The sequence below is a fragment of the Chrysochloris asiatica genome, unplaced genomic scaffold (assembly GCF_000296735.1).
Source record: "Chrysochloris asiatica unplaced genomic scaffold, ChrAsi1.0 scaffold00094, whole genome shotgun sequence".
NCBI classification, from domain to species: Eukaryota; Metazoa; Chordata; class Mammalia; order Afrosoricida; family Chrysochloridae; genus Chrysochloris; species Chrysochloris asiatica.
In genome coordinates, this window is record NW_006408612.1 from 11557335 (window position 1) to 11581717 (window position 24383).

General features: G+C 37.4%; 1 protein-coding gene across 1 annotated transcript in view; it reads right to left on the reverse strand.

Moving 5' to 3' along the window:
• The window catches only part of LOC102841613 (titin-like), a 305333-nt gene that overhangs the window by 85392 nt on the left and 195558 nt on the right, over positions 1-24383 (reverse strand). The window contains exons 224-261 of the mRNA XM_006866702.1: positions 21378-21501; positions 20545-20811; positions 18779-18876; positions 17934-18102; positions 17583-17849; positions 17224-17490; positions 16853-17131; positions 16341-16749; positions 16110-16234; positions 15741-16007; positions 13616-13885; positions 13224-13526; positions 12823-13125; positions 12338-12525; positions 12133-12247; positions 11743-12027; positions 11493-11644; positions 10295-10442; positions 9981-10158; positions 9546-9667; positions 9157-9444; positions 8766-9062; positions 8052-8238; positions 7469-7584; positions 7078-7377; positions 6394-6693; positions 6191-6296; positions 5897-6093; positions 5509-5814; positions 5123-5401; positions 3929-4228; positions 3516-3818; positions 3037-3399; positions 2169-2471; positions 1740-2039; positions 1349-1645; positions 963-1247; positions 584-877 (exon numbers count right to left, since the gene is read on the reverse strand). Of these exons, the coding sequence (XP_006866764.1) occupies positions 584-877; positions 963-1247; positions 1349-1645; positions 1740-2039; positions 2169-2471; positions 3037-3399; positions 3516-3818; positions 3929-4228; positions 5123-5401; positions 5509-5814; positions 5897-6093; positions 6191-6296; positions 6394-6693; positions 7078-7377; positions 7469-7584; positions 8052-8238; positions 8766-9062; positions 9157-9444; positions 9546-9667; positions 9981-10158; positions 10295-10442; positions 11493-11644; positions 11743-12027; positions 12133-12247; positions 12338-12525; positions 12823-13125; positions 13224-13526; positions 13616-13885; positions 15741-16007; positions 16110-16234; positions 16341-16749; positions 16853-17131; positions 17224-17490; positions 17583-17849; positions 17934-18102; positions 18779-18876; positions 20545-20811; positions 21378-21501 (9157 nt within the window). The remainder of the gene's footprint in view (positions 1-583; positions 878-962; positions 1248-1348; positions 1646-1739; positions 2040-2168; positions 2472-3036; positions 3400-3515; positions 3819-3928; positions 4229-5122; positions 5402-5508; positions 5815-5896; positions 6094-6190; positions 6297-6393; positions 6694-7077; positions 7378-7468; positions 7585-8051; positions 8239-8765; positions 9063-9156; positions 9445-9545; positions 9668-9980; positions 10159-10294; positions 10443-11492; positions 11645-11742; positions 12028-12132; positions 12248-12337; positions 12526-12822; positions 13126-13223; positions 13527-13615; positions 13886-15740; positions 16008-16109; positions 16235-16340; positions 16750-16852; positions 17132-17223; positions 17491-17582; positions 17850-17933; positions 18103-18778; positions 18877-20544; positions 20812-21377; positions 21502-24383) is intronic.

Genomic DNA, 24383 nt, shown 5'->3' on the forward strand with positions numbered 1-24383 from the left:
TCCCTATCCTTTAAGTGTGGGAACTACATGACAGTCAGAGGAAAACTAAGACATTTATTCTAATCTGTAATCTTTTCTTGAAAAACAGTGAACTCACTTCAACTACTAGAATATTAAATTAAAAAAAAAAAATCCAGTATATTTTAATTGGAATGATTTAATGCTTCCAATTTATTTCTGGAGTCCTGGTGTGGCACTGTAGGATAAGCACTGGTCTGCTAACTGCAAAGTCTGTGATTCCAGTTCACCAGCCACTCTTTGGAAACCTTATACATGGTTGCTATGATTTAGAACCAATTTGACAGTACTTAACAACAACAATAACCCATTTCTATGTTTTGCTAAACTCTAGTAGTTTCAATTTTTTCTGTACACAAGCTGTGCATGGTTAATATGCTTAGAGTAAAAAAATACCCTGAAACTATAGCAAATCTTTAACATTATTAATGATTACTTTATTTACTTCTTTTAATATTCTCTAGCTATATATTTTAAGACCGTTTTGAATTTGAAGCCATCAAGTTCAGTAAATAGAAGCAAAACAGTATTATTTTATAAATACAATGAAAACATTTTCTTTTACCGAGTGGGTCAACTGCAAGAATTGGTCCAATTTCAACAGGAGGGCCACAGCCAAACTTGTTTTTGGCAAAAACACGGAACTTATATTCTTGTCCCTCAATGAGACCTGTGATGTCACATTTAGATCTCTCAGTCTCTATTGGTTGTCTCCAAGTATGCATCTTAGCATCTTTCCTTTCAATAATAAAGCCTGTGAGTTCACTTCCTCCATCATCTGCTGGGTCAGACCAGTTAAGCAGACACATCTTTCTGTTTGTTACAACAGGTTTTAAGTCAAGCACTGGACCAGGGACATCTGAAAAATAAAACAGGACAAAAATCAATGTAATAAGATAGTATCTTTGAGAAAATATTGCGAAAATCCATGCATGATTCCTTACCAAAAACTTCTACCCTGGCTGCTGCAAATTTGGAACCACAACTATTAGTAGCTGTTATCACATATCTGCCATGATCTTTTCTCAATGCATTCTTGATAACCAGTTCAGATTTGGTTCCAACGTTCTCTATTGCAACACGGTCTTTATCCAGCTCCCCTTCTTCTATGGTCCATACTCTTGTAGGAACAGGACGACCAGTCACCACAGCTGGAATTTTAAGAGTCTTCCCTGCCATTATTTGTATTCCACCCTTGACAGAAACATCCAGTTCTACACTTGGGGGTTCTGTTGAAAGAGAACAGTCAGACATTAATCCAAGAAAGATGGAAAAAATGTCTCCATACTGGGAGACTAATCATAATTTTATTCAAATAACTCACAATTACCTTGAGGTTCAGCCACAGTAGCAGGTCCTGTTTCTCCAGGTGGACCTTCGCCTGCAGCATTGACAGCACTCACCCTAAGTTTATAATCTGCACCCTCTCGGATTTCTTTTACCGTGTACTGACGGACCTTAATCATCTTCTCTGTGCAGCGTGACCATTCATTTGTGCCAGCCAGTTGTTTATCAACAAAGTAGCCAATAATTTCACTGCCACCATTGAAAGCTGGAGGTTCCCATTCTAATTCAATAGTTGTAGAGCTTGTGTCAGCAATTCTTGGTATGGGTGGCCCAGGAGGAGCTAGAATAAATGCAGATACACAAATCAAAACTCACGGACAGTTTTAATGCATATATGATACTCTACCTCACTTTCTTCTTAAAGAATTACTTACAGATTGGGTCACGTGCTGTTTTGGGATCTGAAGGTGGACTGAATTTTCCAGGTCCAGCTGCATTTTCAGCACATACTCTGAAGACATAAGTGAGTCCTTCTAATAGGCCTTCCACTTTAGTTTTCAAAGAACTCACAAGGCTTCTGTTGACACGAGACCAATGTGTGCTATTAACCTCACGTTTTTCAAGCCAGTAACCCAAGATGGGGCTTCCATTATCATTTGGCTCATTCCATTTCACTAGCATACTGTTGCTGGTAACATCTTCTACAAGGGGCTTATTAGGTGCATCAGGAGGTTCTGATAAAAATAACAACATATTGGAATTAATTCCTTTAGGACATAAAGACTCAATGTTAAAGCTGTGATAATGTAGACAACAAAGCATAAGGTAGAAGACCAAAGTTTGATGATAATGGGAAACCTTACCAAATGGATCTTTAGCTGTAAATGGCTTCGAAACACATGGTGGTCCAGGCCCAAACCTATTTTCAGCTCTTACACGGAAGAGGTACTCCTTTCCTTCAATCAGCTTTGTCACTGAATATTTGCAGTGTCGAAGTGTTGAAGTGATAGGCATCCATTCTGAGTCAGGTTTTGTCTTGTCTTTCTTTTCCAAAGTGTAGTTTATGATTTCACTGCCACCATCGTCAAGTGGCGGTTCCCATTTACAGAGGACTGAGTTCTTTCTAATATCTTCAAATACAAAGTTGATTGGCGGTCCTGGAGTATCTAAAGTTTCAAAGGAGAACAATGATTGAAGTTTTGTATAGGAAAGGAGCCTGGTGGTACAATGGGCTAAGCTCTGGGCATTTTGCTATCCAAAAGGTTAGCAATTCAAACCCACCAGCCACTCCTTGTGAACGATAAGGGAGTCTGCTTCTGTAAAGATTCACAGTCTTGCAAGCCCTATGGGGCAATTCTACTCTGTCTTACAGTGTTCACCATGCATCCGAATTGACTCCACGGCAGTGGATTTGGGTTTGATTTGTTAGAAATGATTGCTATGGAAAAATCTAAATGCTAGTCTGCTCTTTTGATATGAGCTTCTATTTTTCTTACAGCTGTCCCATTAGCTAGTGAATTAAGGATGCTGAAGAGAATAAAAAGATCAGCTGATTTCTTTAACAAGGCTAGCAGTTAATATGAGACTGAAAAAAGTCTGCAGAAACTATTTCCTTATTTCTTTTAACTATGCCCCAAATCCTGACTTACACGTTTTACATAAATAAGTGTTTTTTACTAAAACTTTTATATATACTTTCTGTAATTGGCAAGTGCAGCTCTAAGAACTTACCCAGCACACTGACAGTACAAGGAGCTTTTGCGGTACCATGGTCATTTTCAACTTTGATCATATACAAGCCATGGTCAGGCCGGAGAGAATCGCGAATACGTAGCTGAGATTCTCCTTGTTTACTGTTGTCAATACTCAAGCGTTCTGTCAGAGGCAGGACAAATGGTTCTTCTTCTTGAACTTCGCCCTTCTTCCTTCTAACCACTGGCGCTGGTCGCTTCTTAATTTCCTCTGGTGTAATAACATTTTCATCTTTTATCCATGTAATAGTTGGGTAAGGCGATCCAGAAACAGTTGCATCAAGGGCTATTTCATCACCACGTTTCACTTCTAAGCTTGTTCGAAGAATGACTTTCGGAGCATCTATTGTGATTAAAAACAATAACTGTTTTCAGTTCTGAAATTGAAAATAGCTGACAAAATATTATCTTCATTTATGTCATAAAGGGAAAATGGCAACTCCATTAAACAGAATTTACCTATAGGATCTACAGCTTTGGTTGGAGGAGTGGCCCGAGAAGGTTCACTAATACCAGCAGCATTTTCTGCTCGCACACGGAATTGGTATTCCTTTCCTTCTTCAAGGCCTTTTGCTGTGTAAGTCAGTACTGGTACCAGATGTTCATTGCATCTCTTCCATCTTTCTTCACCCTTAGCAATCTTCTCTATGATGTAACCCATTATTTTGCTTCCTCCATCATACAAAGGTGGCTTCCATGTAATAGTCATTGCCTTAGCTGTGGGATTATGAACCTCAACATCTATAGGTGGATCAGGGGGTTCTGAAGAATGATAACAACAACCCAAAACTGTTAATATAGGGAAACTTATCTTCTTAAAATAAAAAATTACTGATTAATTTTAGCTGTAGATCATCCATGCTAAAACTTACGTTTTGGGTCTTGAGCAATGACTGGATTTTTCAATTCAATATATTCGCCTCCACCAATCTTGTTGACTGCTTTAACTCGGAAGAAGTATTCACCATTTGGTATTAGATCTTTTACAGTCCAAGACAGTCTGTTCTCACCAGACATGACTGGTATGTATGTCCTCCTTCCAGCTTCTCTGCGTTCCAGGACATAATGAAGAATTGGGCTTCCACCATCATATTCTGGAGGTTCCCAGGTTAATTTACAAGAGCTCTTGGTCACGTCACTTGCTTTAATATCTTTGCATGGTCCAGGTAGGCCTATCAAAAGTAAAGATGATAATTATTGTACTCCTGAAATATCAGCACATTAATAATGTAATGTCTAAGTGGGGCTATTTGAATTTTGCATGAGATAATCTTTGATGTGCTGGAGTGTCCTTCACATTGAAGGCATTCAGCATCTTTGAGCCCCAACTATAAAATTCAGTGATAATTTCACCCTTCCTTAGTCTTTGTGCAAAGCAAATACTCCCCTACAAATTTTCAGACACCCTCTGTGTGGAAGTGGGAGGATGGTATTACCCTTGGATGAGAACATAATGGGACAAACGTGAATCTATACAGTTAAGAAATCAACACTGGGCATTTAAACATTCTTTGGGTATTTTTTATATTTAAATTCATACTTTGTTGTTGTTAAGTGCCATCGAGTCAGTATTGACTCAGAGTAACCCTCTGATCCTCTGACCTTGCAGTTAGCAGTCTAATGCTTTTCATACATTGCCACATCAGGACTTCAAATTAATAATTTACAAGCAAACAATTCAAACTGGAGTACATTACTCTTACCAGTTTAATTATCAATGTCAGCTATTTATTGTTAAGTGCTGTCAAGTCAGTCCTGACTCGTAGCAACCCTGCATAGGCTTTCTGAGGTTGTAAAGCTTTGTGGGAGCAGAAAGTCTCATTTTGCTCCAGTGAAGTGGCTGGTGGGCAGCTCAAACCACTGACTTTGTGGTTTGCAGTCCAGTGCTCATCCTACAGAGCCACTGCTCTTTAGAATTGCTTTACTTCTCATATGGAGAACATAGTCTGAAGGAATGTTTAGATTTCAGTTGGCCACCTCATTAAGCCATTTACACTACACTGCAAAGTGAGACAATGATGTCAACATGTGACGGAATAGCTAATGTTTTATCTAGGAATGATTACCTATGACTTTGACATTGATTGAGGCTGTTGCTGAGCCGAGCTTATTCTCCACTGTAATGGTGTAAACTCCAGCATCTGCATGGACACTCTTGGGAACTTCAAGGTGTGCAGAGACATGATCACTCTTCATTGTCAATCTATCGCTTGCTTTAACTTCTTTGCCATCTTTATGCCAACTTATGGTTGGGACTGGGACAGCTCTGAAGGGAACAGGAATGCTTAACTTTTCACCTTCAATGACAACAATGTCATGAGTCTCCAAATCAATTGTTGGCTTGCCTATAAAATATATTCCAAGAGAGAGAAAGAAAGAGAAGGAGTGTATCAAAATACAATGTGTGAATAAAGTTTCTTTTAATTAACTATAAAAGAAACTATGTTCTTACAGTCTGGGTCTTTGGCAACCACGTTTTCAGAGATTTCAGATGGTTCGCTAACACCAACAGCATTGACGGCTCTCACTCTCAGAACATACTCCTTGTCAGGAACAACACCTTCTTCAACTTTGAATTTCAGATCTTTTACTGGGCGAGAATTAACTCGCATCCATTTCTCAGTGCCTACTGGACACATTTCAACATGGTATCCTATAATAGGACTTCCACCATTTTTTTCTGGAGGTTTCCAAGCAATGGCAATGTGCTTTCTCCCAGCATCAGTCACATGTAGGTCAAGGGGAGGTGAAGGAGGGCCTGAGAAAAGAGTGAAACATTCACATCATGGTCTCATTAGCAAGCTCTAGACAGTATTCTTTGTATAATTAGCACCACTTACTTGTCGGATCTTCAATTGACAGAAGTTCTGTGGGTTCACTTGGGTGACCAACTCCAGCTTCGTTTTCCGCCCGAACCTGAAACTGGACCTCAGTTCCTTCAATGACATCAGTTACCCTGAAGTTACAATCGGGTCCAGATGTCTTTCCAGCCTTTACCCATCGAGTACCTAATTTTTCCTTCTTCTCAATAATGTATCTATTGGAATAATAAGGCAATCATTGGCATTCATGAAACAAAGTTATGAATTTATAACCTAGAATAATTATTATTTAAAAATTTACTCTAATTCTACCTCTGAATTGGTCTTCCACCATCGTTTTTAGGTGGCTCCCACTTCAGGTCAACGTGTCGTTTGGTCACATCAACAACTGCTAGGGCATAGGGTGGGCCAGGGGTGGCTGAAATAAAAATTTTCATTGATTAGAAAAACCAGAGGACAAATTGAACATTTACTACAAAAGATGTTACAAAGATGAAGTTAGTTAGACAGCTTACTAAAGGTGTCTTTGGCCAGGACGGAGTCCTCAATTTCACAGTAGTCACTTTGTCCTATGGCATTTTCTGCAGCAACTCGGAACACATAAAGGGCGCCTTCTGTTAATGGAGTGACTGTGCATTTGGTGTCCTTGACAGTAGTGTCCACTGTCTGCCAGCCTTTCCGCCTCACGTCTCTCTTTTCCACAATGTAGTTAGTGATGGGGGACCCTCCATCTTTCTCAGGTACTGTCCATTTGAGATCTGCTGTATTTTTTGTGATGTTAATAACTTCAAGCCAGCGAGGAGGAGATGGAGGATCTGAATGGGAAAGGAAAAAAAATTCAGTGTTTCCATCCAATATTCATTCTTCACTAAATGCTCTGGTGATAACTAGGAAGTGATATTCCCCATTGCCATTGAGTTGAGTACGACTTATAGCAACCCTTTATAGAGTTTCTGAGGCTGTAAATCTTTATGGAAGCAGAAATCCTCATCTTTCTCCCATAGTGACTGGTGGGTTTGAACTGCCGACCTTGTGGCTAGCAGTCCAATGTTCATTCTACAGCACCACCAGGGTTCCATAGGAAGTAATATAGCAACAAGGAAATGATGTAATAATGAGTTGTTCGTATTTTCTCATGTTATAATTCTCATATATACTTTAGTATAACTTATACATCCAAAAAATCAAGACTGACTTACATAGTTTCTCTCGGCAAAGCACAGGATCACTGGGTTCACTGGGTTCACTTTCCCCAGCCTTGTTCACGGCTCTGACTCGGAACGAGTATTCTTGCCCTTCCATGAGGCCTGGAAGCACGTGCTGAGTGGTGGGAACCCCCTCAGCCACTCTGACCCACTCATCTGTTCCAGTCTTTAGCATTTCAATGATGTAAGACTCAATCTTTGCCCCTCCATCATGTTCTGGCTTTGTCCAAGTCAATGTTAATGATGTTTTGCCTACATCTTTCACGACCGGCTTTCCAGGGGGCCATGGAGGATCTGCAAACAAATGAAATCACTACTTAAGTCTGGAAGAAAAGAGGAGTTAATGTTAATATTAAAATAATCACAGAAAGTATATTAATAATACCTATGGGATCCTTTATTAATATTGGTTCAGTTGATCTGCTTGGTTTTCCAGGTCCAGCAAGATTTTCAGCCAACACACGGAATCTGTATTTCTTCTTATTAGTGAGACCTTTCACTCTAAATTAGAAAAAAACAAAACAAAAAACAATGCATGTTTAGTACTATGATAAGAAACAGAAGCCTATGTTAATTTTACATTTAGTACGCAAATCTATTTGAGTTGTGAAAAACTGATTTTGAAATCTAGCAGAAATATTTCAAAAAAAATTTTTTAATTGCCTTTTAATAGTCACACATATTATATTTGGCCAAATGTACAAGACTACTACTAACACTAATAATGATCATTACCGACATATATTAGAGTCTCAAATAGTTCAAGATTTCTAGAGAGTTACTATTTCATAGTAAGTTAGGAAATATGTCCTTAAATGGAGTTTATATCACTTTTAAAATTGTAAGATTATTGAAAACATTAATAGAAATTATTTCAAAATGTTATAGTACTATATAATCAAACAGAATGATAATGAAAAATTGAATATGTTGTTACTTTAGTATCTTGATGGAGATATTAGGCATACCTGAATGTCGTGTCCTTTATAGGCATCTTATTGCATTTAACCCACTTATCAGTATCAGGGTCTAATTTTTCAACCCAGTATCCAGTGATTGGGCTGCCACCATCATCATCTGGCTCACACCATGAAAGAGTCACTGCATCTTTAGTTATATCAGAAGGTTCAAGGCGAGTTGGAGGTCCAGGTGGATCTACAGACAGAATAATGATGGCAGATAATATGTCATATATGTATATATGTGTGTCTTGGTGTGGCACTGTAAGACAAAGCACTGGGCCATAGGTTGGTTTGAACCACATGGTCAACAGTTCAAACTCACCAGCCATTCCTTGGAAACCCCATACAGGGTTGCTATGAATCAGAACTGACTTGATGGCACTTAACAACATATGCATGTATATGATATTGTTTCTGAGACTGGAGCAGACAGCCTCATTTTTCTCCTTTGGAGGTGCTGGTGGGTTTGAATGGCTGACATTGTGGTTAGCGGTGGAGTGCTTATCCTACAATGCCACCAGGGTATCTTTCTATCTATCTATCTATCTATCTATCTATCTATCTATCTATCTATCTATCTATCTATCATCTATCTATCTACATCTAAATAGATAAAAATAGATAGATGTATAAAGATATGATTAGATAATATATAAATCTAAGATTTACACAGTAACCCAGGTTTGTTTGTTTGTTTCCCCCAATGACTGAGAAACTTACCAAATTGATATTTGGCTGTTATTGGGCTAGCCTGCACAGGTTCACCAACACCGTACATATTTTCTGCAGCCACTCTGAAGATGTATTCTTTATTGGGTGTTAATTTGGTGGCCTTGAAATTTGTGTCCTTGACAGTCGATGAGAGCTTCTGCCACACTTCACTGTCAGTTGCCCTTCTTTCCACAACATAGTTTGTAACTTTAGATCCACCATCATCTCGTGGTGGGTTCCATGTTAGAAGACATGACTCATTGGTTACTTCTGTGATGTCAAAAGCAGCTGGTGGTCCAGGTTTATCTGTGGATGGCATTAGAAGAGGTTTTTAAGCCATGTTTTATTTAAAACTAGTTAAAGTGAATTTGTCCTATTTTAAGATGTGAGCCTCTCTTACCTAAAACGTTGACTTCCACCACAGCAGTGGCTCGGCCACAAACATTTACAGCCTCAATGATGTATGTGCCAGTGTCACTTCTCTTACTGTCTACAATAGTCACTGTGGACTTTCTAGGGACGTTTTCGATGGTGATTCTTTTGTCCTGTTTTAGGAGCGTATCAGCCTTTGTCCAAGTTATCTGAGGCTCAGGTTTTCCAGTCACAGTGGCAGGAAGTTCAATCTTCGTTCCAGCTTTGACAGTCAGACCCGCAAGGAGCTTCACATCGAGGAAAATTTCTGGGGCCTCTGAATTGGAAAATTTAAGATGATTTAAGATGTCAGCAAGTTTAAATAGAATTAAAATAAACATCATAGCTATCGATCAATCTATGTGTTTATGTCCATACCCTGTGTGTCCACAGCTTGGATTTCATCAGTGGGCTTGCTTGGTTTGCTGGCACCCTGTCTATTCAAGGCTTTCACACGGTAGGAATACCATTTGCCCTCCTCAAGGCCTGTCACTTCCATTCTGTCAGAAAACCAAATAGAGAATTTTACTATCACGTGTGCAATCTGTTCCACTTTGCAATATTCAGAATCTTTTCTAAAATCGTACACCAGTATAAAATTAATATTTAAATGAATCCCAGATCTCTTTAATGCTACAGTTAATGAAAATCTTGAGGAATCATTTAAGTTTTGCCACACTTTTAAAAATCAGATCGGCATAACTGAAGAATTCTTAATGACAAAAACCTAAGATTTATAATTTCTAGAAGAAAGCCCATGTTAGTGGCAGGAGTACACATTTCCTCTTGTGCTGTGTAATTTTTAGAACCTACTTTGTTTCTGGGACTGGTTCTCCACAGGCTACCCATTTGTCAGAACCACGTGGGCATTTTTCAACTATGTATCCTTTGATGCGTGAGCCACCGTCATACTTAGGTGGGTCCCATGTTAGGAAGATGCTCTGGGCAGTTCGATCTCTCCATTTAACATTCTCTGGTGGGTCAGGTACCGCTGTAACATTTTAAAGAGAGTCAGTCTTAGGAGGACCACCTATGAAATTATCTCCATATTGCCTTTTCAACTCTAGGCTTCAAAGCAAAAATAGCTAACATGAGGCCAGGAAAGAAATTGTCAAGAATGCACTCACTTGCAGGAGCTGACATATTTACAGGTTCATCAACATATGCAGGTTCTCCAGGGCCACACTTGTTACGTGCACAGACTTTAAATAAATACTCTTTTCCTTGAATAAGATCAGGAACTGTGAATTCTAGTTCAGTTATAAAGTCCATAACCTAGGACAAAGAAATACAGTGAATTAGTCATTTCAAAGAAGAAAAACATTTCCTAAATCAAAAGTGTATGAGCAGGGAGACAAATAGAAGTTATTTCTACCATTAAGGATTTTTGTTTATATTAGTTTCACATTTGAGAAAAATTGCCAAGTATGATATTTGACCCCCAGTAAGAAATAAAGCTGTTTCAGAGTTTGGACATGCATTTTAAAGATGAAAAAAAAAACAAAAAAAGACTATTTTATTCCTACCAGCTTGGTTATTTAAAATGTAATTTGAATTACAGTAAAGGATGATAAGAAGAATAAAATGAAGAGAACAAAATTGCAGATTAGGCCAACCAATGCAATCTAGTTGAATGAAGAAGAATTATGACTATCAGAGAGCTAAGTATTCCCTTTGAATGGCGTACAGCTTAACAGGAAACTACTGAGTAGTTATAAAGTACCAAAGAAGTTCTGTTTGTGCAGTGGTTAAAACTTGGATGCTAACCAAAACACCAGTGGTTTGAACCCATGGGAAAAAGACCTAGTGAGTTGCTTTCATATAGACGGCAATCTTGGAAGCCCTCTGGGGCATTCTACTCTTGTCCCATAGGGATGTTATGAGTTGGAATCAACTCAATGACAATGAGTATTAAATGGGATCAGGAGTCCTGGTGTGGCTCTGTGGGATAAAGCACTGGGTCACAAGGTCCATTGGAACCACAAGATTGGTGGTTCTAACTCCCCAGCTGCTCCTTGGACACTCTATACTGGTCACTATGAGTCAGAACCTACTTCATGGCACTTAAAAACAACAATCAAGTTAGTATGTTAATTTTGTTTTTTAATAAACGTAGCTGAAAATCTGGTAGACTCACAAAATGTGGAAGGCATTGGTTGAAGTCCCTCAAGAATCATTAGCTTTAATGCATTTTAAGACTTGTTGGTACTTGATTAGTAAAGTAAAAGTAAAGGCCATGTATAATAAACTTTGCATGGCATCCCAGTATAATGGGATTTTCTCCACTCTACTTCAGCAGTTGGTACACTGTTGTTCAAAACTCACTTTAGTCCATGTTTTCCGGCTAACTTCTCGCTTTTCAACCAGGTATCCAGTTAGTGGACTTCCTCCATCATCCTCTGGTGGTTCCCAAGTCAGATGTACTGAATCCTTGGTTATGTCAGTAAATTTCAGTTCTTTGGGTGCACTTGGACGAGCTGAAAAAATGTAGTGGGAAGTCAATATTAGCAATAGTTTGAACCACTATTCATTAATGCTGTCAAACCACCTTAGATAATCAAGTTTAGTTCCTTACCAATTACATTGACATCAATTTCACCAGAAATTGCTGTCACTGGATTTTCTAATTTCAGTGTATAAATGCCCTTGTCTGGACGTTCACTTGGCGAAATGACAAGTTCAGCATAGGCAGTTAATGTTTTCATTTTCACACGGTCCCCAGGTTCTAAGAGCTGGTCTCCTAAAGACCAGGTTGCAGTTGGCCTTGGGTAGCCTGTACTTGGAACCAGGATCTTGATAGGATTTGGGACAATTACTTCCAGGCCATCTTTAAATGCACTTAAATCCATTGTTGGTTCAACTAACAAAAAGAAAAATGAATGAGTTTATAGTACTCTACTTAAATCCCCGATGCCCCAAAGTAACTGTGCTGTTCTTCAAATGTAAAAATAAACTGTTCATTTACCAAATACATCATCAGCAGTGAGAGGACCAAGAATTTCAGATGGATCTGAAACACCAGCTTCATTTTCTGCAGATACTCTATATAAATAGTTTTTTCCTTTTTCCAATCCAGTAACCTAAAATAAAAAATTGATATTTGTAAAAAACTTAGTTTCAGATTTCATCATCATCCATTGAATATTTCTTTTTAGAGTCAAAGCCTCTACCTTATAGGTCAGTTCAGGAACCAGTTTCATATTGCAACGAATCCAATTATCTTTTCCTTCTTCACAGCGCTCAACTATGTAGCCCAGTATTGGACTCCCTCCATCTTTCAGAGGAGGTTCCCATGTGAGCTGAACTGAAGACTGGGTCTGATCGGTGGCATTAAGGTTGATAGGAGGACTTGGTCTCTCTGAAATGAAAGAAAGAGATAAAGCATATCATTTGATTCAATGATAATTTACTAAATCAATGCTATCATCAATCATAGCATCCTTGTTAAAATAACAAGTTTACTGAATTCAGTGAATAAAAGTAGGCAGTCTCGGTTTCTACAATTTTGCTCAAGTTTTTCTGATATTTTACCTTTACATTTAAAAAAAAATTAGATTTTACTTAACCTAGTTGATAAGTCTAATTACTGGGTATCATGCAGTAATTATTATTTTCTTTCTTCTTCCCTTTTTTTTTTTTTTTTTGATGGTCTTACCTATTGGATCAGCAACTTTGACGAAGGGTGTAGCTGCACTTGGTTTTCCAACTCCAATTCTGTTTTGGGCTCTGACCCGGAAACTATACTCCTGCCCTTCCACCACATCAGTGACAGTTGCAGACAGGTCTTCAGCTCTTACTGTCATGGCAGTGTCCCACCTGATAGAAGTCTTGTCCCGTAATTCAATGATGTAGTTAGTGATCTCTGCACCGCCATCATACTCTGGTGGTTCCCATGTCAGTGAAACGCCAAATCTGTTTACACCAGTGATGGCTACATTCAAAGGAGGTCCGGGAACATCTGTGTTTCATCACAGGAAAAAAAAATACAGGTTTTGGGTTATATCAAGGATAAAAACAATGATAACTATATTTATAATTTACTTGAAAAGTTCTTACCATATTTACTCCTTGCTTCTACAGGATTGTCTGTTTCGACTGGTTCACCAGTGCCGACTCTGTTTCTTGCACTTACACGGAATAAGTACTCAATTCCTCCTTTTTGTAGCCCAGTGACTGTAAACTCACAACCATCTGCACGATCAGTGGCCAGAACCCAGGTTTTCCTCTTGATGTCACGTCTTTCAACGACGTAACCTATGATTTTGCTTCCACCATCAGTTAATGGCTCTTCCCAAGCTAAGGTCACTTCACCATCAAATGTTTCTGTTACTTCTAAGTTACGTACTGGCCCAGGAACATCTGTAATTTACATAAAAAGGAATTTTTAGTGTGTTATCACATCTTTAGTTGTGCTTTTCCAATCAAGTCTGAGTGACTCAGGGGCTTACCAATAACTTGTAGGTTGATGAATCCTTCTGCTTTTCCATGTTTGTTCTGAAGTACAACTTTATACCTTCCTATGTCTCCTTTCTGGGCTTCTGCAATTCTGAAAGACGTTTGTTCAGCTGTAGTATCAACAGTTTTTGAAGATAAAGGTTCATTTTCTTTAAACCACTCAGCTTCTGCTTTGGGATAAGCATCGTATGGCACCACCATTGTCAGAGGCTGGCCAGCATCAACCACAAGGTCTTGATCAGCAGTCTTGATTTTAGGTGCAGCTAGTGAGAAAAATAAAATGTGAATGCTTTTGAGTTTTTTGTTGTAGCCAAAGTACATCATAGCTTATTTACTGTGCATTTGTTAGCAAATACTGGCTATACAAACTTGGAATTGTATATAGTATATTAAGGAAGGAAGGGCCCTGCTGGCACAGTGGGTTAAGTGTTGGGCTGCTAACTGAAAGGTCGGTGGTTTGAACTTTTCAGCAGCTCCACTAGAGAAGGATGAGGCCGTCTACTTCTGTAAAGATCTATACCCTCAGAAAGCCTTCAGAGCAGTTCTAGTCTGTCTTATAAGGTCATTGTAAGTTGGAATCGACGCAGTGACAATGCATGAGTACTAAGTAAGTAAACTGGTGTGGCACTTTAGGATAAGCACTGGAATGCTAACACAAGGTTGGCAGTTCAAACCCACCAGCTGCCCTTTGGAAACACTATACAGGGTGCTACAAGTCAGAACCAACTCGATGGCACTTAACAATAACACATATAGTAAATTTTATGGTGGAGAACACAATCAGGCTTAGAGTTCTCATAGTTTATTTTGTAAATTGCCAGAATCTGGAGAATTAAGTATTGAAGATGGTATAAAGCCATAAAACCTCTACTATTTACCAAAATGAACGATGTTGTTGCAGTTGTTAGGGTCCCTGAGGCTGTAAATCTTTATAGGAGCCAAAAGCCTCACCTTTCTCCCACTGAGTGCCTAGAGGATTTGAATTACTGATCTATCGTTTACAGTTCAGGGATTATCATATAGCACTGCTGCTGCTGTGAGCCGTGGAGTCGATTCTGACTCATAGCGACCCTGTACAGGGTTTCCAAGGCTGTAAATCTTTACGGGAGCAGAAAGCCTCATCTTTCTCCCGCGGAACAGCTGGGTAGTTTCGAACTGCTGACCTTGTGGTTTGCAGCCTGATTCGTAACCAATATGCTACCAGAGCTCCTTTACCGCACTACCACTCCCAAAAATAACAATAGGGGACCAATTATAGTTAAAAAGATTTATTTTGGATATAATAGGCACAGTTTACTCAGTTAAGGAGCTCTGGTAGTTTAGTGGGTTACAAGTTAGATTGCTAATCACAAGGTCAGCAGTTCGAATCTACCAACTACTTCATGGGAGAAAGATGAGGCTTTGTGCTGCCGTAAAGATTTACAGCTTCAGAAACCCTATACAGGGTCATTATGAGTCAGAACCAACTCCATGGCCCATAACCACCACTACCACCCTTTACTTAGGAGTCCCAGTGTGGTGCTGTTAGATAAGCACTGGACTTCTAACCACAGGTTGGCAGTTCAAACCCAACAGTTGCTCCTTGGGAACCCTATACAGAGTTGTTATGGGTCAGAACTGACTCGATGGCACTTCACAACAATAAGAATAGACCCTAGAGTCCTCCCAGGGGACTGGAAAATGGAGAAGAATGGAGATTTATTTAGCTTTGTGTTTACTAAGGAGACAATAATCGCCTAATTTAATACTCAATAGAGTTTTGTGATGACAAATTCTAGAAAGGAATGAATGAACAGCCACCAAGTGCCAGGAATTGTCTAAGGTTCTGTTATATTATGATAAATTACTGTCAGTTTCTTCTTACTTAGGACATTCACTTCATAGGAACAGCAATTATAATACTTGTACATTGTTGTTGTTGTCAGGTGCCATCGAGTCGAAATCGACTCACAGCGACCCCATGCACAACAGAACGAAACAATGTACGATCCTGGGCCAACTTGTACATTAGTCTTATGCTAATAAAAATTTTTCATGGAATCATCTCATTAATTGTGAAATCTTAACTTTGCATAAATTTGTGATATTATGATGATATTTTACAATAAGAGGACTTACCTGCCAATTCAAGCTTAGCTCTGGCTTCTTTGTCTTTGGCTATAAATCTGTATTCACCCTGGTCCCGGGGCCTAACATCACAAATCTGTAGTCTGTGTATCTTTCCTTCACTCATCATCTGATGTTTGTCACCCTGGACAACAACTATGTTATTTCTTAGCCACTGGACTTCCACCTTGTCTTTGTTGAGCTCAGCTAAAAAGACAACATCAGCACCAGGGGCTTCCAAAATATCTTGAGGAGGCCTGATGATCTCAACAGGGATTTCTGAGAAGAAAATGTAAAATAAATAAAAAATATGTTTATGACTAGTGATTTATTTATTTAATTGATATTGATAACAAAATCACTCTTTCACTTAATACACACCTTCCACAAAAAGTCTAGCTCGAGACTTCCTGTCTTCTATTCCACAAGCATATTCACATTCATCATCCAGTCGGCAATCTTTTATAATAAGTCTATGTGTACTTCCATCTTTTTCAAATTTGTATCTAAGAGAAGGAATTGAATTATCTATTAGCTTGCATAATTATCATCATACTTTCAAAAGTGTATATACATAGCTACAAAGAAAAAGAATATGAAGCATTTGCTTACTTTTTGCCTTCTTTGATTTCTCTCCCATTTCTGTACCATTTTACATTTGCTTTCTCTCTGGAGAGTTGGCAAGAAAAGACTGCATCATCAAACTCAGTGACTGTCTGGTCTTCCAAGTGTTCCACGAATTCTGTAGGGGCTTCGATGATAAGAAGCTCAGCAATAGATTTATCTTGGCCAGCCGTAACGGTATATTCACCTTCATCTGGGAAGCCACAGTCTTTAATGATTAGGGAGTGCTTATACTTATCAACTCTATAGGAAACACGGTTGTCTAAAGGCACTTCTTCTCCATTTTTGGTCCATTTCAGTGTTACATTGAGACGATTCACCTTACACCAGAATGTGACAGATTTCTTCTCCATTGTTTCAATATCTTGAAGAGGTTCAATAATCCTAAGGTCTTCCTCTGTTTTCAAGCAGAATAATAGTATCAATATGAATTGTTTTCATCATTAAATTTTTTTTTTTTTTTTGAGAAGACTAGTTTAAATGTCATATAAATTACTTACCTTCTACTATTAGATCGGCTGCACTCTTAACATTTTCACCTCTATGGTTGGTCAATGATACATTATAGTTGGCTTGGTCATCTAATTGTGCATTTCTGATTCTTAGGGTGTAGGTTAGGTCTTTTTGGAGAATAATGTATTTTGAACTATCAAATATGGCTTCTTCATTTCTGAACCATTTTGCTTTGGCACCTTCAGTATTGACTTCACAGTTGAAAACAACTTCTTGTTGTTCTTTCACACGTGTGTCCTTAAGAGGAACTATGAGTCTGAGTTTTTCTGAAAGCAACCAAGAATGCTTTATAGTATGAAGGGCTAAAGGAGCAGATACAAATATATAAATAGACCCCCAAATGCAAGAACAAACTTACCAATTACTGTTAAATGAGCCGCTGCTCTGGCGGCCCCAACCATGACTACGTAAGTGCCCATATCTTGTAACGTGGCATCTTTAACCACTAAGATTCTCTTTTTGCCATCAGCAATAATGTCATATTTATCTCCAGATTCAAGTGTCTGATCATCCCTCTTCCACTGAACTTCAAAGCTTTCCTTTGATATAGTGCAGACAAATTCAGCCTTTTCTCCTTCAAGTATTTCAAGGTTTTGAGGCTTTGAGATGAATTCAGCAGCAAGTTCTAGAAAAGAGATATTGAAAATGTATACGTCTGTACCTTCAATTCAATAAGCATAAATTTCTAAAAATAATTATTCGTTGTAATTTTCATACCATTAACTTTGACTTTGCCATCAGTTCGAGAACTTGGGAGTCGGCAGTTGTAGCTGCCCGCATCCTCAAGTTGAGCATTCTGAATGGTCAGGATTCTCTTTCTCCCATCGGTAATTATTTCATATCTTCCTGTTTCAATGATCTCGTCATCTCCTTTGTACCAAATTACTTCTGCTCCAGGCTTGGAGACTTCACAAACCAGTTTAATAGTGTCTGTTTCACTAACTTCAATGTTGGCAAGATTTTTTGTAAAGACAGCTTCTTCCTCTGCAAGAAATGAAAGCATATTAAGTTAAGCTTGTGAGCATTACCTTTCCAACATGTATCTTTCCAGAAAGACTTCATTCTTACCAAGTACTGTCAGCATGCCGGAAGTCCGAGCAGTCCTGGCTTCACAGGAATATTCTGCCTCGTCATCCAGCAAGCATTTGTTGATGACAAGAATGCGCACTGCTCCCTTAGATATGATGTCATATTTTTTTCCCTTTTTAATTTCGGCACCATCTCTAAACCATTTGACCTATATTTAAGATAAATCCATAAAAGATGCTATTAACAGTGACAAAAAATAATTGAGTCATATACTTTCACAGGCCAAGAAGGCATTGGATATCATACAGATCAACCTTTTGTTTTCCAGGTGTGTTAACTGAGACTCAAAGTTGAAGGGATTTGACAATGGAATAATAGCAATCGGTAGTACTTAGTAGGGGCATATGAAATTGTTGTTATTTTTTTAAGAAAACAGTAATTTAATATGATTCAAACAAATTATATTTAAATCTACTGATTGTGAGCCCAGTGTTTTCAAGTATAATAAAAAAATAATAGAAAGACAGAATTCAGCCAAGTACATATTTCATATTAAATGATCTTTAAATATAAAGTGATGATCAGATATTTTTGGTTATCCTTCCCCCATTTTGACTAGACCAAATAAAATTGTATTACTTATCATTATAACATAAATCTACGTTATTTATTTTTAATTATATTGTAGTTTTTGTTGTTAAGTGTTACAAATTGATTCTGGCTCATAACAACCCTGTGTAGGGTTTCTGAGGAGCAGCTGGTGAGTTTAAACTGTCAACCTTATGAATTGCAGTCTAGTGATTATCCTGCAGCACCACACCAGGGATGTTTAGCCTATAAAAAGTTATTTAACAATACAAAATAACAATTGTACAATCACAGACCTTAGCATTTTCTCGGGAAATTTCACACTCAAACCGAGCCATTTCTTTTTCTTTAACTTGGAGATCAGTGAGTGGTCTTAAGAATTCCACATGAGGAGCTGTAAGAGAAAGTCATCAAAATTCAAAATGAGGCTTCTGGAAATGTACTCTGGCATGACTGTAATATACATCAAGAAAAAGTGAGGCTTTCGTGGGGCTTTTTCACTTCCATAGACTACAACTGACTTCGAAATCACTTGGAGCTGCCATTCAGGTCTGATGCTTTAACTTTTTATATATCCCTGTAGTTTACAGAAAAATATGTGGTACACTATATGTCCAATTAGTATAGCTCTCTGTCTCTCTCTCTCTCTCTCTCTCTCTCTCTCTCTCTATATATATATATATATATATATTAGTGCATCCAGCTCAGTTTTTCTGAATTATAACTGGAAGAAAAACTTCATTAGTTCTGCTCAAGATTGAAAGGTAATATTGATTATCAAAGGAAACACCAGATACAAAGAAATATTATTTAAGGCAGCTAGCATTATCTTTGAGAAATTAGCAGAATTCAGCAATAATGCAGCATGAAGCACTATGACCAGCTTTGACTATGACTAAGAAGCATAAATTGCAACTGAAATCACATATACTCAGCTTTTTAAAAAAATGAGCTTCAAAGATGTCACAGATAAGTCAGGCATAAAATTAATTAGTGCAACAAAGCAATGTCTTTTGTATACGCAGATGATTTGGCTTTTAACACCTGTTTTTTTTTTTTTTTTTTCATTTATATCCAGAATTAATTCAGATATGCAAGGTTGGAGAACTGTTTACTTGTCCTTTAATGTTTCAGGGATCCTTGTGACTCCTTTCCAAATGACCTTTCTTGATCAACAAAATTCTGGGACAAATGCTCTTTAATAGGCTTTTAGATATGCTTGCTGCAGCTGGGCCTCTTTGAAGTGGAGGAAGATGATAAGGGGGAGAAGGAGTCCCAAGAAGCTACACTTTCATAGGTTAAAACAGAGCAACCACATAGCAGAAAGAACGAGAAACAAGACTCACAGAAGCACAGTCTCTGCTTGTGAAACTATTAACAGATAAGAAGAAACTAAGTCAAGCAATCAAGTATTGTAGAAAAATAGGCACTGAAAAAAGGCACACTGGACAAACAAATGCATTATAGCTAGCACAAGGCATTTTGAAGAAAGATGCTATATTTTTCAACAGAGGAATAAGAAAGGCTAAAATCCTGTAAAAGCCCTCTCCATTCACTGGACTCAAAGAATCCATGCCTTACTCCATCTTCTTATCCATCCTTAGAGATAGATTTATGTGATGAGCTTTATCTTATTATATAGTAGGTCTCTGGCATGCCTCTATTCAAATGGAAACTTCTTGCTCATATTCAAGTTGTTCTCCATGCCTGAGAATTTGTTTTTGTTCCACTTGGAAATCTCTTTTACTATTTTTTTTCTCCCCCTAAATCTTGACTCCCTGGCTCTTGTCCTTTACCTCCTCACCCTCCTTTACACAAAGAAGCAAATGAAGTGATTGATCAATTATTTATCAGGCCAGGATGTAGTCTAAAGACTTATGCAAAAAAAAAAAAAAAAAAAAAAAAATATATATATATATATATATATACAGGTTAAGTCATTATCAATACTTTGAATTGCCAAGAAAAATACAGTTAGGTCAAGAAGGGCATGCAAAAAGTGCCTTTTTTGTTGTTATCAAAGAGTTGGAAATGAAAAATTCCATGTAAGAAGAATACTTACGAATGACATTCAGGTTACAGGAAGTCTTAAAATCCTTAGCATCACAAGTATATGCTTTAATATCCTCTGGGGTACAGTTGTGTATAATAAGTTTTCTGACCCTGCCATCTGCAACAATTTCATACTTCTTGTTTTTGAGGATTTCTGTCCCATTTTTGAACCATTTCACTTTAGCATTTTCTCTGGATACTTCACATTCCAAGACTGCAGTGGCTTCCTCTTCGACCGTTTGGTCTTCAAGAGGCTTAGTGAATTCAACTGGAGGTTCTGAAAGAATCATACTAATTAGCCAAGAATCCTTTGCTTCCCCAAGAGTTTCTTTCTCCTTAACTTTCCTTTGGCATCTTCACGGCTTTTTCTGTTCTAAGTTTCATTAAGTTTTGACTCCACTCAGATTCTTTTCCTCTAATAATGATGTTTTCTCATTATTTTTACAGTAGAGGAAAATAATTTTTTTTAAACAAATATGAAACATAAAGAAAATAATAGCCATCTCTTAGTTAACAAAGTAATGGATATAATAATTCTTCCTCTAGTTTCCAGATCTTCTATTAGAATGCTTAATAAAAACAATAGGAAAAGAAAAAGGAATTAAAACCTATGCTTGTTAATTCTGTTTTAATCATCAAATTTATTTTCTCTTTGCTATAGTCAGTGAAGTATTTGGGCCAAAGGGCACAATTAGATTTCTGGATATTTTACGGGTTTTAATGATTTATGACACCGACTCCATGGCACATAACAACAACAATCCTATAAAGATAATTGAGAATTGGTATTATATCTGAGCTTATTTACCATACATGTATATATTTTTTAAGTCTTATAATTACCATTCACAAAGAGGTTGGCTTGAGTTTTGAAATCTTTTGCAGTTAGTTGGACTTCCCCAGCGTCTTCTAATTTCACATCCCTTAGGGTAAGCGTATGAACTCTTCCTTCTGAACGTGTGACAACCTAGTTTTTTATAAACAAAAAAGAACAGGTTAAGAACATATGAAATATAAACTCATATTCGTTGCAATACTTTTCACGATAGCCAAAAGGTGGAAACAAATGAAATGTTTGTCAAAAGATGAACAAACAAGATGAACCCTGGTGATACAGGGGCTAAGTGCTTGGTTGGTAACCGGAAGATCAGCAGTTTTGAGGGAGACAGAAGTGACAGAGTTACTGTGAAGCATTTACAGGCTTGGAAACCCTCTGGGGGCAGCAATTGTACTCTGTGCTACAGGGTTACTATGAATTGAACTCAATGGCAACGGGTTAATAGATACTACTCTGCAATGGAAAATAAGTAAGTGCTGAGACATGCAACAATGTGGATGAACCCCATGCTGAGTGAAATAAGTCAGTGAACTGCTGACATTGTGGTTACCAGCTCAGTGCTTTTCCTACAGTGCCATACCACACAGTTTGCTGGTTTAAAGAATATATCAGGAATAAAGATTCATCTAATGGTACTGGATGTGGCTATTAATGTAACTACCTTAAAAACATTGAGAAAGGCCAAAAATACAAAAAAGAAAAAACAAACACAGAAACAAAAACAGATAGGAAAGGTAATTAACATACACTCCAGGAATATAGCTACTTATTTAAGGATATGGTATTTGAATGAAGAAAATAAAATTTCTTTGCAATGATCTTTCAGTATAAATCTGTACTGTTAATACTGAATATAAATTTTGATTTATAATTATTTTTAAGAGTGGGTCAGATTCTAATGCATGGCTATCTCTTATATACTAACCTGTCACTTGATTATCCAAATCCCCCTGAGACTATTCTACAATACTTGTAGTTATTTAATACATTGCTCAGAACAAAGTGGTCCTATTAAAAAGTAGCTAATATACAATGCACCTTGACTTATTGAAAACAAACAAGTGGAACAAAACACAGTATGTACTTAATAAAAATAAACTAACTAAAACTAATGCTGTAGATTTGGTGATAAATTATGTAATGATAATATTAGGGATTGTTCTTTCACAATATTGCCAATTAGTAGTGGAAGCATTTGCTATAATAAAGTAGGCATAATAACTGTGATCAAATTATAAAAATTTAAATTTAGAATGATCAGAGACCATTTAGGATTTAGCAATCCTTTCTTAGACTGATGGCCCAAACAAACAAACAAACAAACAAAATCAGCTCGTTTCCATAATGTTCTCCCTTCTCTGTTCCTTATGATCTGGTTTTGTTTGGCTTATTATAATTTTGGAGGCTAAACATTTTGCCAAAAGTAAGATTAAAGTCCTAAATTACATTGCCAATAACAAGTTTGTTCTAATAGACTTACTTCCAGCAAAACAATGTAAAATGTAATATGACTTTACTTCCTCAAGGTTTTTTTTTTGTGTGTGAGTGTACGTTTTTTCAAAAGTGCTCTTTGAAAAGAGGTATCTGAGTAATGCAAGAGCAAGTTCAGCAAAGGCTGAAATATTTTGGGTGACTCAAATGAAGGATTAAAATTCCTATGCTAACTGAAACACGAAGAGGCCATATAAAATTATAGTAAGGTGAACCTTTGTAGTCCCAGAAAAAAAGGTTAGGAGCAATGTTGTTTGTGTGCCGTCAAGCCATTTTTGACTCATATTGGTCCTGTATAGGGTTTCCGAGGAGTAGCTGGTGGGTTTGAACTGCTGACTTTGAGGTTATCAGTCCAGTGCTTATTCCACAGCACCATACCAGGACTCCTAGTGAAAGAAAACCCATTGCCACTGGGTCAGTTTTTACTCTTAGAGACCCTATAGGACAGAGTAGAACTGCTTCTTAGGGCTTCCAAGACTGTAAACGTTTAAATGTCTACAGGAGCAGAGTGCTTCATCTTTCTCTTGCAGAACAGCTGGTGTTTTGAACTGCAGACCTTTTGCTTAGCAGCTCAATGATTATTTGACAGTGTCACTTGGATTCAATAATAAGAGTTTACATTGTAAATTGAAATGGTATATTAAAATGAATGAGACTTTTCTTTAAATACAAAAGTTCCTAATTTCGGAGTCCTGGTGTGGCATTGTGGGTTAATGCGCTGGACCGCAAAGGTGGTTTGAACCGCAAAGTCAGAGGTTGAAGCTCGCTAACTGCTCCTCAGAAACCCTATGCAGGTTTGCTATGTGTTGAAACCCACTGGCTGGCACTTAACAACAGCAACAACAATATTTTAACCAAACGACATTTAGTAGTAAAAGAACACTAATCTTATTTGTCCTCTAGCTGGGTTCCTATATACAAATCATGGATTTATACATCTAGAAAACATCTTGAAAAACCAAACATTTTTCTGCTTTTATATATGAAAGGAATTAAACCACATACGATAGGAAGAACTTATATTTTAAAACAACAAAACTGCAGGTGGTGATTCCTTTAAACAACAATACTTCAGGTAGAGATTGGTTTATCACCTAGTTCAATTGTATGAGCTTTTATGCTGCAATTTGAACTTCGAAATCAATTGATCATCATTGTCTGTGTAACAAGCAAACATTAGATACCAGATGACTGCTATGGAATTATCCTTTAATCACTTTGATGAATAATAACAATTATTATTTTTTGTTTTTCAGTATCCTTGCTCAAATGCATTGCCTTCTAATACTTCTTTCAACTTTGTGACTTTTTGTTAAAAGGAATCTCTTTCTATTTATATTCTATGAAGTCTTTAAAGTTTGGTTTATTATAATGTCTTGAATCTACACTTGATATTGAAGAGGAAAAAAAAAAAAAAAGACCTAGAACAATGTACTCCCCTATGCCTTATCTCCAAATTACATTAGATATTTCCTATACGTTTACTTCAAAAACTCAAAATGAAATGGTGAATTAAAGAA